Source organism: Lithobates pipiens, unplaced genomic scaffold, assembly GCF_037356315.1.
Source record: "Lithobates pipiens isolate NorthernLeopardFrog02 unplaced genomic scaffold, aLitPip1_a1.2 Scaffold_1, whole genome shotgun sequence".
Taxonomy (NCBI): domain Eukaryota; kingdom Metazoa; phylum Chordata; class Amphibia; order Anura; family Ranidae; genus Lithobates; species Lithobates pipiens.
This window is the reverse complement of record NW_027507685.1, coordinates 242,699,308-242,713,569: the sequence shown is the minus strand read 5'-3', so window position 1 is coordinate 242,713,569 and position 14,262 is coordinate 242,699,308. Positions and strand designations below refer to the sequence as shown.

General features: G+C 44.6%; 1 protein-coding gene and 1 non-coding gene across 3 annotated transcripts in view; both read left to right on the top strand.

The window, feature by feature from the left end:
• Positions 1–14,262, top strand: part of SRPX2 (sushi repeat containing protein X-linked 2) — a 114,889-nt gene that overhangs the window by 98,347 nt on the left and 2,280 nt on the right. For both annotated transcript variants that reach the window (XM_077484805.1, XM_077484810.1), the window contains exons 8-10: positions 5,143–5,322; positions 6,466–6,599; positions 7,775–7,896. In XM_077484805.1, coding sequence (XP_077340931.1) covers positions 5,143–5,322; positions 6,466–6,599; positions 7,775–7,896 — 436 coding nt within the window. The remainder of the gene's footprint in view (positions 1–5,142; positions 5,323–6,465; positions 6,600–7,774; positions 7,897–14,262) is intronic.
• Positions 3,606–3,679, top strand: TRNAN-GUU (transfer RNA asparagine (anticodon GUU)). Its single transcript has one exon. It is a non-coding gene; the product is annotated as a tRNA-Asn (tRNA).

The window sequence follows — 14,262 nt, the reverse complement described above, 5'->3', positions numbered from 1 at the left end:
TGAAAATCTGAAATAATAACTAACTAATAACAAATATTAAATTATAGATATTGGAATTTCCTTTCGAGTTTGGCTGTTAGTGAATGTAACGAGTACGAATTTATCCAAAGTTACGAATTATCTAAAATAACGAATGCAAAACAGCCAAATTTGAAAGGAAATTTCAATACCTATAATTTAATAGTTAATATTTTGAATTTTATTGATTTTCTTCATTTTTTTTTCAGATTTTCTAATTTTCTAATTTTTTAATTTCCGGAAAATTTGGAAATTCGGAATTTGAAAATTCTGAAATTCGAAATTCTGAAATTTGGAAATTCGAAATGTGAAAATTCGAAATTTGGAAATCCAAAAATTAAAGATTTGCAAATTTGAAAATCCGAATTTTTGTTTTTCCGAATTTCCGAAATAAAGCAAAAAAAAAATAAAACGAATAAAACGAAAAACTAACAAATTTTTTGTCAGTGCACTACAACCTCTAGACCAGGATGAGTCATCTAGCCCTGACTCACTGAACCCTGACCCAGATTCAAAGCTCAGGCTTAGCCCTGAGCTAACTAAATTTACCTATACTAACAAATCTTACACTACAAAAACCTGTCCTACATCTAGCACACGCTAGAGGGTGCTACACAAATTTAGTTCTTGCGTCTCTTCTTTAATCAGTTGAACAGCCTGTGAATGCTTTGGGCTGTTCTTAGCTTTACTGGCTGTGGGTTTGATTGCTTCCCCCTGCCTTCTGGAGGATTCTAGAATGTAGTGGGCTGGATGAAGCAAATCAGTAGCTGAATATTTATGTTGTTTCTGTCAGAAACCATTAAATCAGACTGAGACAGAGGTACAGTTAAATGACATTTGTTTAATAATAAAGGTAAATAGAACAAACTTAGTCAAAACATAGCTAGAGTTCAGGAACCGGAACAGATAGTTAGACAAGCCAAACACCAGGGAGCCGGAGATGAGCGTAGTAAAACAGAAAGCAGGATCTGGAGCCAGAAGGGATGTCAGCCAAGCAAGTCTTTAAACAGGAAAGCAGGAGAACGTCTCTAGAGATGTGACCAAGGTGAAGGCAGAGATCCTCTGGGCTGGACACCTTAAGTAGGCTGGACTGATGAGCAGGATATCTTCAACAGCTTAGTAACTGTGGACAGATAGGAGCTGGCAATTAGCCGACAGCTCAGAGAAGGAAGGGCTGAGCCTAGCCCTCACAGTTTCAGACAATCCTTGGGGGAGGATGTCCAGATGGTGGCTGGGAGTGAGCGTAAATAGTCTGTAGCCTGGAGCTGCCCTGTCTTGTCCAAGAGAGGAAGTTCCCGGTCTGAAGGGCTGCTGCCCTTCTGGTCAGCCCTGCTGAAAGTTCTACTTGTTCTCATCGAGGCCCCAGCTGTGGCAGAGCTGAAGAGCCCATTCTCCTAGAATCCCTGAAGCTAAGAGGGATGTTATGCTAGGGATCCAGTCTGGAAGATTCACTAAGGAGTTGTCTGCCTGAGACTGGAGGGAGGCATCCAAGCACCTGGGGACACTGTGTACAGACCTGATTGAAGGAACCTAGTGTCCGTTGCTGCTGTTAACCCCTGGTGCACTAATACTAGGGCCTGCCTGGCCTGGAACATTGCTTATGGTGTCGCAGTACTGCAGAAGTAGCTGCAGAGAAAAGAGCGTCCTCCTGTTACTGTTCAGTGCTCTGGGGTATCCCCCACTCCCTATGACCTGTCCAGGTTAATCAGCAATACATTTTAAAAAGGCAACCCGTAGAACCTGGGACAAACTTTTTTTTTAAATGGTGGTAATGTGGTGCTCCATTAAGCTCACCACACATTACAATCATATTTAAATCTGCTAACACCTATGTAGTTCAAGGGCCTACTGATTGGATACAGATATTTAGGTTAGACCAGAAGAGGTCTCAAACTGGTGGCCCTCCAGCTGTTGGGAAACTACAAGTCCTATGAGGCATTGCAAGGCCGACCATTAAAAGCATTACTCCCTCAGGCAGAGGCATGATGGGACTTGTAGTTACACAACAGCTAGAGGGCCACCAGTTTGAGACCCCTGGGTTAGACTGATTGAACATCCCTGATTTCCGGGGGACAGTCTCCGATTTCAGGAGGCTGTCCACAGATAAAAAGTGTTCTGTGATTAGGGGGGGGGTTATCCTGTCATTGATTTACCAATCCTCTATTCACAGGGCACTTATGCCGCATACACACGACCAGACTTTTCAACGGACTTGGTCCGGCGGACAATCCGATGGACTTTGCAGCTGAGGTCCGCCGGACTTTCAAACGAACGGACTTGGCCACACACGATCACTCCAAAAGTCCGGATTCGAACGTGATGACGTAGAATAAGGAAGTTCATAGCCAGTAGCCAATAGCTGCCCTAGCGTCGGTTTTAGTCCGTCGGACTAGCACACAGACGACCAGATTTTTCGACCGGACTCGAGTCCGTTGGAAAGATTTGAATCAAGTTTTATTTCTAGGTCTGCCGGACTTTTGGGAAGACAAAGTCAGCTGGAGCCCACACACGATCGAATTGTCCGACGGATTCCAGTCAGCCGGACCAAGTCCGTCAAAGTCCGGTCGTGTGCATGCGGGATAAGTGTTATGAGAAAGAATAGTATGCATTCTGTGAATGGAGGAGGTGGGCAGTTTTTTTTTCCCATTTGGGATAGAGTAAGGTAAGGTAACTAGTGTCCCCATTGGGAGAATTCTTCTCTATTCCTGTTCTGGTGACAACCCAACATTTGGGATTTTGGACCGTGTGTACAGGGCATAATGCCACTGTCAGAATTTCCGACAACAAATGTTCGATGTGTGCTTGTTGTCAGAAATTCTGACCATGTGTAGGCTCCATCGGACATTTTCTGTCGGAATTTCCGACAACAAAAATTTGAGAGCTGCATCTCAAATTTTCCGACAACAAAATCGGTTGTCGTAAATTCTGATCGTGTGTACACAATTCCGACGCATGCTCGGAATCAAGCAGAAGAGCCGCACTGGCTATCGAACGTCATTTTTCTCGGCACGTCGTACGTGTTGTATGTCGCCGCTTTCTTGACGTTTGGAAATTTCCGACAACATTTGTGTGACCGTGTGTATGCAAGACAAGTTTGAGCCAACGAGCTTCGAACAAAAATCCACGGTTTTGTTGCCGGAAAGTCTGATCGTGTGTACGAGGCATAAGACTAAAAGTGCTTTATTACTATTATTATCATTATTGTTATTCAGGATTTATATAGTACCAACAGTTTGCCAAGTGCTTTATTATTATTATTATTATTATTATTATTATTATTCAGGATTTATATAGCACAAACAGTTTGACAAGTGCTTTATTTTTATTATTATTTTTATTATTATTATTACTATTATTATTATTATTCAGGATGTATATAGCACCAACTGGTTGCTAAGTGCTTTAGAAAATACTATTTTTAAAATCATATGTAGTAGGTTTAATATAACTTAAACTAATGTAGGTACAGTAATAAAATTGCATTATCATGAATAAAAATATTTGGACATTCCACCCAAACCTTGACAATAAATAGGACGCTGACCTTTGTAAACAAGATGCGAAGTTCTGAACTAAATCATAGACAGGTCTCTGTGGCGCAATCGGTTAGCGCGTTCGGCTGTTAACCGAAAGGTTGGTGGTTCAAGCCCACCCAGGGACGTGTGAACTTTTTCCTTTTTTTTCCCCTTTGAGAGAAGGGAATAAAATGCCACTACTCACTTCTGTCCTAAGGGGCTACTTATCTGGTGGTCTTGCTAATCCTTTGACTGTAAAATGTAATTGAAACCAGTGGGGTGAGGTTGTAAACCCCAACAATGACCTTCTCTTAATTGCTCCCTTTTGCTCTGTTAAACATACCTGTGAAAGCATTTTGTGACATCTGTTCCATAAGTGCAAAAAATGTACTGTTGATCCTGCCAGAAATCCAGTACTGTCCTGGGGCACGCCAATGTCCTGGGCACTCTGTGTTATCACCCATGCCGTGTTCACATCTGTTGACTACAGAAGACTTCTCCCCATCCTATGAAATGAGGAGAGGAGGAGATATTCTGCAGTCCTTTCTTAAAGCGGAGTTCCGCCAACATTTTTCTTTTTTTAAAAGTCAGCAGCCGCTGACTTTTAAAATTTGGACACTTACTTGTCCAGGGCGCCCGCGATGTCGGCACCCGCGATGTCGGCACCCGAAGCCGATCTGTCGCTTGGCTCTCGGGTGCTGCCGCCGCCACCATCGGAAGGGAATCAGGAAGTAAGCTTTGCGGCTTCACTTCCCGGTTCCCTACTGTGCATGCGCGACAGGCGCTGCGCAATCCGGATGGTCCCTTCTGTCTCCGGGATGGGGGGGGGGGGAAGTGGCATAGATACCCGCACATTATACGGCTATCTATGCCCGGAAGTCGGTGTAAATACCTGTATTATACAGGTCACCCCCTCCCCCCTGAAAGGTGCAAAATGTGACACCGGGGGGGGTTCCGAAATGCGGAGGTTCCATTTTTGTGTGAACCTCTGCTTTAAGGGCACCACCTTGCTCCTTCACAGGTAGAGTATGGTGGCTGTATGTTGTCATCCTAGGATAGGAAAAGTGTTACTAACAGGATCACCAGGAGAAAATAAAGGAAAACAAGCTAAAAAAAAAAGAACACTAATGCAGCCATCATATGTAGGAACTGGCAAGCTACAATATATTACATTTTTTGCAATATGGCACTGCGTTACTTTAACTGATAATTGCGCGGTCGTGCCACGCTGGACCTCAACCCGATAGAACACCTTTGGGATGAATTAGAGTGGAGACTTTGAGACAGGTCTTCTTTACCAACATCAATGCCTGACCTCACAAATGTGCTTCTGGAAGAATGGTCAAACATTCCCATAGACACATCTCCTAAACCTTGTGGACGGCCTTCCCAGAAGAGTTGAAGCTGTTATAGCTGCAAAGCGTGGGCCAACTCAATATTGAACCCTACGGACTAAGACTGGGGTGTCATTAAAATTCATGTGTGTGTAAAGGCAGGCGTCCCAATACTTTTGGCAATATAGTGTATATAATGCAAGTAACAATAAGGTCCTAAAACGAGTACAAAGAATGTTATAATTGTCAGCTCTGTGGCTTTCTTTGTCCCGCAGTGAAGAGATGCCCGGTACTCACTCCTCTGCTCCATGGCTACATTACCTGTAGTGGTGCCGGAAATAATTATGGATCCACATGCGAGTATCACTGTGAAGGAAGCTATGAACGCCAGGGGCTGGCGCTCAGAGTGTGCCAGTTCAGCGGGCAGTGGGCCGGAGCACCAGCTACTTGTACCCGTAAGTACTCTATGCAAGCTTTGGTCTCTAAGTTGTACACCTTCTTCAACACTATTTCCCCTCCTAGAGGCACGTTACTTTTCAGGAACCCAGCAATAGGCATTTGGGTACAAAGAATTACCGCTCTAAGGTAATGACTTCTCCCAAAAGCCGCACTCCGAATTATTCAACTTTATTTCAAAAATGTAATTAAAATCATAGCATCTAGGCTGGTAAACAGACTAACTGCACAGGTTTAGGAAATATTTACAAAAAAGGAGACCACCAATGTCTATGGTGCATGCGCACCCACCATTGCCATGAATGCAGCAAACCCGTTGTCATGAATGAAGCACCCACATTGTCCTAAATGCAGTACCCACATTGACATGAATGCAGACTCACCATTGCCATCAGTGCAGCCTAATGCCCATCTGCAGCCTGCATCTGCAGGGGACAGGGAGGAGGCGGAACGAGCACCAACAGGCATACAGGAGAAACTCCTGTTTTCTCAGCGGCCTCTTTAATAGAAAGTCCTGCATCCTATGATGGACAGAACAGTCATCCAATGGCAGCGCAGGAGACGAGACTTCCTTTTACAGAGGTCACCATGTAAACAGGGAAATACTCTTGTATGTACGGCACTTGTCCCGCCCCCTCCCTGTCCCCTCCAAGGCAGCCAGCATGTACATCTTTTGTGACCCCAGGCACTCGAGGATTCGTTGGGGGCCACAAAAGATATAGCTCTCAAAATTACCAGGCGGGCTGTCCGAAATCGGAACGTGGGCTGTGATTGGCCCGCGGGCCGGACTTTGGACATGCCTGGTCTACCCCATCAGACAACAGAGAAGCCATCCATATTGAACTTCTTGTACAGTAATGGCATAGCCTACCCCACCAGACACAAACTGCCTATAAGTGAATCCTCCATTATGCAGTAACAAGCCGGTGCAAAGCTTGACCCAATAGCACATCCTTCTGGTTTACTGCAGGTGCATGAAGGTTGTAGATGGCCATCCACAGGGCCCCCCCTGCCTTGGTTGCCTTGTGGATAATTTGACCCTGAACTTACTAAAGGATCCTACACCATCATTTTGTAGCCAGCTTTTCATAATTGTGGACAGCTGTACTATGCCTGCATAATGTGCAAATCTTCTTTTTCAGCTATGCAGATCAATGTCAATGTTAATTCAGCTGGCGCATTTGTGGATCAGTTCTTTGAGAAGCAGAGACTGCTGATAATCTCTGCTCCCAGTGCCTCCGACCGATACTACCGACTCCAGAGCGCGGCTCTGCAGGTGGGTAAACTATTAATGATACAATACATGTGTTACTTAGTATTAAAGAAGAGGAACCAAGACCGTTAGTTTAATTATTGTCTTTGCTAGTGCTTTGAAAGGTGCTACTACCCCCTGCCCCCCACCCCCAGATCAGAATATGTACTAAATAAAAGAACAGTGCATTGATTCCTGGTACCATCACCAGTGTCCTGTGCAATTGTGGCATTATGCAGTGTTTTTGTTTGTGCCACAGTTCCCAGTAACTTTCCAATGGTGGATCAGTGGACCCAATCAGTATTGGTAACATTAAAGTGGACCTAATCTCAAAAAGTAAAGATTTTTTTTTTCTCATAGGTAACATCTAGACATGTTAATTGTGTCTAAGAAATACTCTGAAAATTCTAAGTTTTTGTCTTGAATTCCTTCTGAAAAGAGCAGAGCCCTGTTTGCTTTTTAGCTTCATAACTGTATATTTGTAGTGTGAGATAATCCAAGGCACTGCTGCCTCTGGCTGCAAGTCTTACCAGGTTTGGGGATTTCACTACTCTGCTGCTCTTTGTCCTCCTTGCTGGAGAGAAAGCTGTATCTGAAGTCCTGCAGTGCAAGGATCTCCCTGCTTCTCTTTCATCCACTCTTTCATCCACTCTGGCTCCTCTTACTAATTTTTGAATATTAGTTAACCAGTCACCGGGGAGAGCTCCAATATGAGGAAGCAAAGCCCTGCTTCTTGAATAAAATGGCCCCTTCAAAAAACAGAGATAGAGCATAGAACAAGAGTTGGTAAATCAATAACAGTAAAAGATGAGCTGCAGGGAGACCAAAGGTAATATTGGTGACTAGTCCTATGGACTTTCTGTGTCTTTTGAGCTTCACCAGTACAGGGCCTCTTTATTTCTCACCACTACAAGAAAACTACCAACATAGAAGAAGCCTGGTCCCGTAAAAAAAAAAAAAAAATATATATATATATATATATATATATATATATATATATATATATAAAAAATAAAAATAAATATATATATAAAATATGCTGTTTGATCCTGGTTATATTTTTATGTGTCATGGTCTAAATTCTGAATACATCTAGAAGAGAGTTTTCCAAATCTGAAATCATAGCAGCTTTGTCATCAAGTGTGCAGCCAGAGAACTGAGACATTACCGACTACTCAATGTCATTTATTTAATCCTAGGGGGCGAGCTGCAGCCTGGATCAGAGACATGTTGTAGTGGTGGAGCTGGTTGGAGAGGAGCCAAGGGAAGTGGGACGGGTTCGGTCTCAGCAACTCTCAGTGGATCTCATTGAACAACTAAGGTATCTCAATCTGTGTTTTAACGTTCTATTTTATAAAATGAATTATATTTTATTTGTACAGGAGTATTTACCTATATTTACACTGTACACTGGTCTTTTCCAGCCACTGCAGTTGTCGTGTAATACTGTGTTGCCGAGTAATGCACCGCATTAGATTGAGGAATGACAATGACTGGCAGCCACCAGTGCTGTAATAAGGTCCTTTAGCACCCAAAGGCAAAAAGGACAATGTGTCCCCTCTTCCATGAGCTGGGAACTACATCAGCAGGATAGGTTGCACATCAGTTTTTTTTTTTATTATTTCTTTTTCATACATCATGGGACACAGACTTAGGCTAATATTCATTATCTGCTGGGTTTTACTTCATCTCCAGGTGAATGGACAGTGACACTGGTAGACCAAAGGTCTTTAGACAGGAATCGATCCCCTATATAAACCCTCTGTGACATTGGGGTGTTTAGCTCAAGTGGTTAGATGCATTTTCAGTCCACATCAGGCAGGCATTTATAGTTAAGGGCCTGGTAGCCCACGTTTATTAAAGGAAAAACAAAACAATAGTCCATCCAGGAATCCCACGCAGGGGTTTAACTTCATTCAGCACACAAATGAAAACATACCAAGCCACCTGGCTCTCAATTGTCAGCAGTTCCTCTGCTTGCTCCCAACAGATTTATCAATTCTTTCCAGCCCCCTGGACTCACCGACTTCCTTAGTCTTCCTGACTCTCAAGGCTATCAGCCTTTCCCAGTCCCTTACACGCACTACAGTCTCCCACAGGGCAGACCCCTCTTCAAACAGCAGCAGCAGCAAGCTACTCACACTCCACCATCCTCCACCATCTACTTCCAACAGCCCCTCATTATATGGGCTGTGTGCAGCTGGGCACACACCCTGCTTGCCATCATCAAGACCCAGACACAGGGTTGGAGATCCCGTCCCACCCATGACTCTCAGGGATCTCCAAACTACAGAATCCCATTTGGAGCTAGCAAAACCTGGAGAAAACTGACAGAGCAGTTTTCTCCATTTAAACGCTACACTCTGTAGTCTTGCAGTCCGCAGATATGCAAACTCTGTGTCTGTGTCTTTTTTTCCTCCAATTTCATAAGGCCAAAGCCTCGCTCTGTCACACCTCCTATACATGAAGTACTTCCTTTTTTTACCAGTGTCTGCAAGGTGGAGGGCACGGTTGTTTGAGCTCTCTGAGCTCCAGGTTTCTAGTCCCACAAACAGTTCTTAAATGAATCAGTAGATTGACCGATCAGATCCATTTGACACAGACTTTATATGCTTAGATAAATGGTACCTAAGCCTCACAAAGAAGACTCAAGATCCTGCAAGGTTTTGCCTGTAATGCGGTCTCCGGGGCGCTGGACCCTGCGAAGTAGAATCTTGGACACAACAGCGCTAAGGCATTCATGCAGGGTGTTATACAGGTCCAATGGAGTGGACCCTAAACATGAAAAGGATACCCAGTCCTTGAAGGTCCTCAAGTGACAGGAACTCACCGTGAAGGGTGAAGATTTGGCTCTTAGTTTCTAAGCTGCCCTGCGCCTGGACAGGTAAGTGAAACCCCTTTATTTAATTATTGTGGGGTGTCCCAGTAATTGTAACAATCAGTCAAGCTAGCTAGACGCTGGACACTTGTGTGCGGTGACCATACAGGGGAGTTTTTGGTCTAGCTATGGGTGTTTGCAAAGTTTCCTTTTTGTATGTCTGGCTGTTTTTTACCTGTATCATGGCGCATGACGGAGCGCCATTTCGCCTTGGTTCGCTATGGCGCACGTGCATTCGCTGCACAGGTGCTATAGCTTTTATCTGGGTGCACAAAGATTTGCATCATACGCGAATACAGCCACACCCGTTCGCCGAGCCCACGCATTTGTGCATGCGCATGCACAGAACGTTCCAGCGCACAGCCAGTTTATTTAAGTTGTAGTTGCCAAGCATGCAGGGCTTCCAGAAGGCAGCTGTGGGACAAAGAGCAGGCTCGGAACCAGTTCATTTCTCCTTATCCAGGTCACAAGAGTCACCAGGTGTTGCTTGGTAGGCTAAAGGTGCTTAGCAACCCAACGGGGACACGAGGCCCATTTTGGATCTAAGATCCCTGAATCAGTATCTACTGATTCAGTCCTTTCGGATGGAGTCTCTCTGCTTAGTAGTAGCTTCACTCCAGATGGGAGACTTTCTAGCCTCCATCAATATAAAGGACGCATATTTACACCTACTTATCTTTCAACCTCATTAGAGGTTCCTGTGATTTGCCTTCAGGCTTGCTACAGCTCCCCGGGTGTCCACAAAGGTCCTAGCACCAGTACTAGGTCTTATAAGGGCTCAAGGGATCTTGGTGCTTGGGTATCTAGACGACCACCTGCTCAGAGATCACTCACTACAGGCTCTAGAACAGAGCATAACCTGCACAGTGCGGTATTTGGAAAGCTTAGGCTGGATCATAAATGTCAAAAAGTCAACCTTGAGACCAGCTCAAAGTATACTAAAGTATTTAGGTCTGATCCCAGATACTGTCCAAGCAAGAGTATTCTTGCCACCCACAAGGATCTGTGCCCTGAAGCATTAGGTGCATCAGATAAAGGGCACCAGACAACCCTCCATTCGGCTCTGTATGAATCTTCAAGGGAGGATGGTATCCTCCTTAGAGGCGGTGCCCTATGCCCAGTTCCATTCCAGGCCTCTACAACAAGACATCTTGATGGAACAGGAGAGGGCAAGCCCTGGATTATTCAATGTCCTTATCTCCTCAGGCACACTTAAGCCTAAACTGGTGGTTGGAGGATCAGAACCTGCGAAAGGGAAGATCCTTCCTCCCGATAACTTGGAGAGTACTGACTACAGATGACAGTCTCTCAGGCTGGGGAGTGACCCTAGAAGGGCTTACAGCTCAGGGGAACTGGTCAAGGACAGAACAGATCCTGCCAGTCAACATCCTGGAAATACGGGCAGTATAGGCTATTGAAGCTATTGTTAAAGGACCGTGGCATCTCGGGACCTGTGGTGTCTACCCTAGTGAATGCTAGAAAAGCTGTCACTAGGAAGATCTATCATAACTCCCTACCCCAATCTGTCCGACTGTCCCCTAATCTATCCATCTTTAGACGATCCCGGAAAACCCTTCTCTTCAAAGAAGCCTACCTTTTGTATCAATTGACCCTTCCTTTTTAGATTGTAAACTCTAATGAGCAGGGCCTTCTGATTCCTCTTGTACCAAATTGTAATGTAACTGTAATGTCTGCCTTCATGTTGTAAAGTACTGTGCAAACTGTTGGTGCTATATAAAACCCGTATAATAATAATAAGGTCTGGAAGACTTTATATTGCTTGGTGTGAAGCCAAAAAAATGGCATCCTCAAAAATACGTCATTGGGAGAATTCTTTTCTACAGTTAGCTGTGGAAATCAAATTGGCTTTGAGTACAATCAGAGGTCAAGTTTCGGCCCTATCAGTATTTTTCCAAAGGCCTTTAGCCTCCCATTCACTGGTCTGAACCTTTCTGCAGGGGGCAACTCACTTGCTTCCCCCCATTAAGTTACCTATGTGTCCTTGGGACTTGAACTTGGTGCTGTCTGTGTTACAGAAACAACCATTTGAGCCGATCAAGGAAATTCCATTATACGTGCTGTCACGCAAGCTGGCCTTCCTGATGGCCATCACCTCAGCTAGAAGGGTGTCGGAGTTGGCAGCCCTTTCAAGCAGGCAACCGTGCTTGTTCCTTCACCTTGTGTTACGACCTGTTCCATCCTTTTTGCCAAAAGTGGTGTCGGCATTTCATTTAAATCAGGACATTATTTTGCCTTCCTTTTTTCTCAGCCTAGTTCGGCGAAAGAGACATCTGCATTCTTTGGACGTTGTCCTAGCAGTCAAGATTTATTTGTCCAGATCTGCAGAAATTAGAGGATCAGACTCCTTTTTTGTTTTACCAAGAGGACCCAAGAAGGGGCAGGCAGCTTCCAAAGTTTCCATTGCCAATTGGGTCCGTCAATTGGTCATTCAGGCCTATGGTCTGAAAGGTAAAGCTCCTCCCTTTAGGGTGAGAGCTCATTCTACCAGGGGTGTAGGAACCTCCTGGGCTTTTCACCATCAGGTATCTGTGGCTCAGATTTGTAAGGTTGCTACCTGGTCTTCAGTACATAGGTTCACAAAATGTTATCAAGTGGATGTTCGAGCAGCCGAGGATTCGGCTTTCAGCCACAGTGTACTGCAGGCTGCCGTAAAGGGTCTAATAGCTATTGTTTGGCAAGGTGTCTCCCTCCCCTCACGGCTTTTGCTCTGGAACGTCCCAGCAGGTAATGAATAATAGCCTAACTCTGTGTCCCATGATGTATGAAAAAGAAAATCTGATTTTTTTTCATACTCAGGGCTGTCTTTAATATTGATTGGACCCTGGGCAAACATTTTCTTGGGCCCCATCTTCCATATAATTTCGCTCTCCACGTGCTTTCAGACATACAATAAGTAGCAGCTAGACTCAAAATCAGTTTACTGAATTAGATCAGGCAGCGAATGCGATTGGTTGCCAGAGGTTACAGTGTATCGTTACCGCCCACTGACTGGCTGCTAGAGGTTACGGCACACATTATGGCTCACTGTTATTTTCTAGAGGTTACAGCACATGACTTCTGCTTGTTGATTGATTGCTAGAGAAGAGATTACTGTACATCAATACTGCTCACTGATTGAATGCTAGAGGTCCCTGAACATCCTTACCACTCACTAATTGGTTGTTAGAGGTTACTGCACATTATTACTGCTCACTGATTGGTTGCAAGAGGTTAGTGCACAGCATTACTGTTCACTGATTGGTTGCTAAAGGATACAGCACATCATCTCCTCACTGCCTGCCTGCGTATTCACATGCACCAAAATTCTGGGTGCTCCAGCACCATGTTATTTAAGGGTTCCACCTCCAATTTTCTTACTTTTGCAGAACATGATGTTAGACTTAATGACCACAACTGTAGTCAGGACTTTCAAGCATGCTCCTTTACCTCCCAGTGGGCAGCATTCAGCAGAAGTTATGGTGGCTGTGACCTCAGGGGGACATGACATACATATGAATGCCGCCTCTATTTAAATATCAATGCCGCAGTCCACGACTATTTACATATTAATGCTGCCACTATTTACATATCAATGCAGGTTATTTACATGTAAACACAGGGTCTGCAGGTGAGTCATCTGCACATGGCAATAGAGCAGAGCTGGGCAGCAGCAGATGTTTACACTGAGATATCGGGACACAGCACGGGACTAAAACTTCAAGGGTTAAGGGAATTTAAACTGGGATAGTTGGCAAGTATGAGGCAACTGCTTTGGGCCCCACTACAATGATGGGGCCCAGGGCAGCTGCCCCTTTTGCCCTGCCTTAAAAACGGTCCTGGTCATACTTACCTGTAAAATCTTTTACTTTGAGTACATCATGGGACACAGAGGTCCCTCCCCTCTTTTTGAGGATTCAGTGCTTGCTACAAAACTGAAGTACTTCCTATATGGAAGGGGTTAGGTACAGGGTCACTTCCTGTCGAAAGACCTTTGCTCTACCAGCGCCTAGTCACCTGGAGATGAAGTATAACCCAGCAGGTAATGAATATTAGCCTAACTAATGTGTCCCATGATATACTCAAAAGGATTTTACAGGTAAGTATGACGAAAAAAATCCTATTTTTGGGCCCCCTCATCCTGAGGCACCCAAGGCAACAGTCCTTCTGCTTACCCTCGGCCTGGAACTGGTAGCCACATCTCAGTCCAGTGCAAGTAATCAGACCCCATACCCAGTGGGTGAATTGGTAGCCATGGAGATGATGCTACTGACATAAGAATTTATTGTGAACAGTCTGTTTTTATGATTACAGGTATTTATACACTATATTGTCAAAGTATTGGGACGCATGCCTTTACACGCACATGAACTTTAATGGCATCCCAATCTTAGTCCGTAGGGTTCAATATTGAGTTGGCCCACCCTTTGCAGCTATAACAGCTTCAACTCTTCTGAGAAGGCTGTCTACAAGCTTTAGGAGCGTGTCTATGGGAATGTTTGACCATTCTTCCAGAAGAGCATTTGTAAGGTCAGGCACTGATGTTGGACAAGAAGGCCTGGCTCGCAGTCTCCACTCTAATTCATTCCAAAGGTGTTCTATCTGGTTGAGGTCAGGACTCTGTGCAGACCAGTCATGTTCTTCCACCCCAAACTTGATCATCCATGTCTTTATAGACCTTGCTTTGTGCACTGGTCCAAATCATTTGGTGGAGGGGGAATTATGGTGTGGGGTTGTTTTTCAGGGTTTGAGCTTGGCCCCTTAGTTCCAATGAAGGGAACTGTTAAGGCATCAGCAAACCAAGCCACAATT